Raw genomic sequence first — 4,020 nt, 5'->3', positions numbered from 1 at the left:
AGAACACTGGCTCATACAGATCACTGTGGGGCTGCACCTCATTTTCTATAAGCACTCTCAACAACTTCCACTCCTCCTGATTATTTGTGATGGCGTCGACTAAAACACGAAATCCACAGTTACCATCTGATACAACATCTAGGTATCTAATAATATATGGTACGATTAGTCCCTGAACCCTATGTAAATGTTGGTATCCGCTGATATCCGCATCAAATCCGGCTGCAAATATGAACATATGAAGTTCGTCAGTGATAATATATTTACTTTAACATGAACTTATTTATTATGAAAATAAAATATACCCGACATCTCATTGTTATGTACAGAGGACGATGAGCTTCGACCTCGACTACTCCTCGAAATAGAAGACCGAGCACGACCACATGCACCCTGACTGTACTCCCATGCACTCGGATTCTGCTCCGTAGATGAACTCCCCTTTGGTCTACCGCTAAATGTGTCTTTGATCTCGGGTTCTTTGTAACTGCCTTGATCCGGGTTAATTTGATCATGGATGTAGACAGACATGCTACGCATCATTGCAGGATCTAATTTGTCAACCTTTTCCACAAGAGAGTGAAAAAACAGGTGATCCTCGGACCCATCACCATATACGGGAGTAGTAACTGGTCTGCCACTCAAACCATCAAATGCAAGAGTTCTCCAAAAAGGATGGATGCGCTCCACACTAACCGACGTATTCGAATCAATATATTTTTTTAATTTCACATGCACAAGGAATACCATGAGTCATGGGCAACACACATCCACATTGCTGAAACACATCCACACTCAATTCACGCATATGCACCATCTCATCATACAGTACACGCAAACAGTAATGTGAAACATGTAAATTGAGGTAAGTGAAAGGAGCTACACAGTGAGACACCGCAGATCTTCGTCTCGAGTTCTCAAGTGAGTATCTGGTTATATACAGTAAAACATTACAAACCTAATTTATTACAATTAAAAAGATTAAATTTAATAACAGAAAAAATGTCTTACTTGATCGCATCAATCTGAGCCTCAATGTCCTTGTGCACCTTCGCCCACATTGTATCAAGTGCACCAGTAGATGATTCAACCACTGTTTCAACTATGCATGTGAACTATCTACTCGACATGTTGTTGTGTTTCCTAAGTGCAACACATTGTTCGTCCACGCTCGACAGAACTTCTCCTTATGCACTAGCCATGTGGTCTCCACATCACACGAGGCCATTTGGTATGTTTCAAACGTCTGTACATGATAAAATTCCCCATTGTAATCGACACCTTTACCTCCGAAGTCTTCTAACGAAACCTGCAAATGATAACTAACAAACATTAGACTCCATTACGATCAAATTCGACAAATTTTTTCGGGGCTTAAACCCCTAAATTCAATTTCCAGACTACTGGGCGTGTGTATATCACGCCCCACCACGTGGTGGGGCGATGTTCACACGCCCGACATTTCGACAGGCCTAATTTTTGAAAATTATTAAACCGAAAACAAATATGCTGAAACGGAAAAATACCTCAACTTCAGCGGCTTGGTCGTTCTCATCTCTTCCCGGGGATGATGGATTGCTCGTCATTATACGTGTAATCTCTGATTTCGAAAAAAAAAAAGAGTTTAAGAGAGTTTAGGGATTTCAAATTTTTGCTAAGGGGCGGTATCATCTTTTTCGGGACTGAGGGTGGGAAATTGGGGCTGTATATAGTAATCCACTATTTTTATTATGAGGGTGAAATTGAATTATAGTCTCTACATTAAGTAAAGCTAGGTTATTTTATGTGATAAATAAAATTGATTTTTCTTAATAATTTTAAAGGAGAGATATGAATCTTAATCTTATTTTATTAGTTGTAAATTTCAAATAAACATGCTACTTATGTGGAAAGGTTTTTTCATATAAAGTAATCTAATTCATCAATAATTGAAAAAAATAATATCATTGAAAAAAATAACATCATTAAAAAAAAAGACGGGTAACCATCCAATAAAAATCCTCAAAATGAGGAGAGTTGAATACTTATACAAGAGAAATGGTAGAGCGTCGTGGTTTGCGTCACACGAATTATTTCATTTGAGCCACATCTTCAATGAATTGATTCAAAGCAGAGAATGAAGATCCACCCTCTATCAACACCATCTTGCCTTTTTCGCTTATCTCTTTTACATTCTTTCTAATTTTACTATCATGTTCCATAACACCGTTTATTCCTCTCTCTATCACTTCAGCTTTCACTATTAGACCGCTATCTTTTCTATAATCCATTTTAATTTCTACAGCTAATTCCAACTCTTTCACTAATTCAAAAGCATTAAGTTGTTGCTCCGCGTACAATGACCATGTTGCAATTGGAACCCCGTACCATAAGCTTTCTAGTGTAGAATTCCATCCACAATGTGAAACAAACCCTCCAATTGCAGGATGAGACAGTATTACTGTTTGTGGAGCCCATCCAATTATCTTCCCAATCCCAGCCGTCCGATCCAAGAATCCAACGGGCAGCACTTCCTCAAGATTCTCATATTCAGTCGGGTATTCTGTCATACTCCTTTCCTTTGGAGGAGGACGGCGCAGGGACCATAAGAACCGATGTTTACTGTGTTCTAGAGCACAGGCAATTTCTTTCACTTGCTCCTCGTTGAAAACTCCCCTACTCCCAAAGCAAAGGAATACTACTGATAAAGCTGGCTGATCATCAAGCCAATCCATGATCTCCTTTTGAACGTCACATGTGTCTGACCCTAGGTTTAAAATGGGGCCCACTGGGTACACAGGAGGGTTATTCCCTTGAGAGAGAAAATCAAGGGCATGAGGTTCCAATTCTGTGAATGAGTTTACTAAAATACCCTTGGCTTCTCTGTACCTCCTTGTGTGGGAAAATAACTGATCAACCAAATCTTTCTCACGCATCACAGTCGGAATAACCCTAGCCGGAAACGGTTTTGTGAAAGTCGGCAGCGCTAGATCTGAGTCGGAGTCCTTGGCCTGAGCAAGATCGATCTGATGTTGATCGTGAAGAAGCTGCAAATGAAAGAGAAAACCAAGAAAAGTAGCATTTGCAGGAAAGTAAATATAAGAAGGGACTCCAAATTCTGTGGCGACGTCCATCATGGAGGAGCAGAAAAAATCAAGAACAAAACCGGCGAGAGACGAAGCGGAGGTAGAAAAGAGATCGGCAGTAGCTTTTCTGACTTGTGGTATTTGAAGTTCCATGAAATTGAGACTATATGCTTCAGATTCGACGATAGGGAGGTTGAAGAAGCGTAAACGAGGAGTGGAAGTAAGATTATAAGAGTAGGTAGTGAAGTTAGAATCAGAAGATCGCTTAAAGACAAAAACAGTTATGGAAAGACGATCATCTCTGTGAAGGAGAAGTTTGGCAGCTTCAATGTTAGATGCCAAATGGCCGATGTTGGGTGATGGTACGAAGATAAGCTCTGCTTTCTTCATTAATATGCTAAAAGCTTTTCAAAGGAAAGGAAAGGATACAGAAATTCAAATGCTTTTGTTGACGACAAAGAGATTATGATTATATAAATAAATAGGAGGTGTGGAGTGGCCGGAACAGTATATTTAATATATGGCCATTGGGAGATGAACTGTATAACTTTCGCGTATAAAACTAATATTCTTCCCTAATCAATTGAACTTGCACCATTTTTGTAAATATTAGCTTTAATTTAAAATTTCATTATTTTAGTAGATTGCTATTCGTCGTCCCTATTTTCTTTACCGTCGCCTCCTGTTTGACATTTTTGCCCTTTTCATTTTTCATTCAAAAAATGAAATTCTCTCAACCACGAAGAACAAAACGAAGAAAAATCATGCCTCCAAAACAAGGAAAAATAATTGAACATCTAAGTTTCGTATTTACCAATAATCTGAAATTTAACGAAATTAACTTGAAACGGAATTTTTTTTTTCGTTGAATTTGCACTAAACGGGTAGCCCATACGGTCCGGTCCATGGACCGATAGCATGAACTACTCGTTTTCACCTAGGCAAAACGGGTAGG

The 4,020-nt window shown here is 39.0% G+C and overlaps 1 protein-coding gene across 1 annotated transcript; it reads right to left on the bottom strand.

Moving 5' to 3' along the window:
* Positions 1–1,925: 1,925 nt before the first annotated feature.
* Positions 1,926–3,496, bottom strand: LOC136207455 (anthocyanidin 3-O-glucosyltransferase 2-like). The gene has a single exon (XM_065998709.1). The coding sequence runs from the start codon at positions 3,453–3,455 to the stop codon at positions 2,070–2,072; it is 1,386 nt and encodes a 461-aa protein (XP_065854781.1). The 5' UTR covers positions 3,456–3,496; the 3' UTR covers positions 1,926–2,069.
* Positions 3,497–4,020: the final 524 nt, after the last annotated feature.

Source organism: Euphorbia lathyris, chromosome 9 (genome assembly GCF_963576675.1).
Source record: "Euphorbia lathyris chromosome 9, ddEupLath1.1, whole genome shotgun sequence".
NCBI lineage: Eukaryota > Viridiplantae > Streptophyta > Magnoliopsida > Malpighiales > Euphorbiaceae > Euphorbia > Euphorbia lathyris.
This window is presented reverse-complemented; position numbering and strand designations above follow the sequence as displayed.

Bases quoted from the DNA above. Each gene is read 5' to 3' on its own strand.
- LOC136207455 (XM_065998709.1), bottom strand. From the start codon at position 3,455: ATGAAGAAAGCAGAGCTTATCTTCGTACCATCACCCAACATCGGCCAT.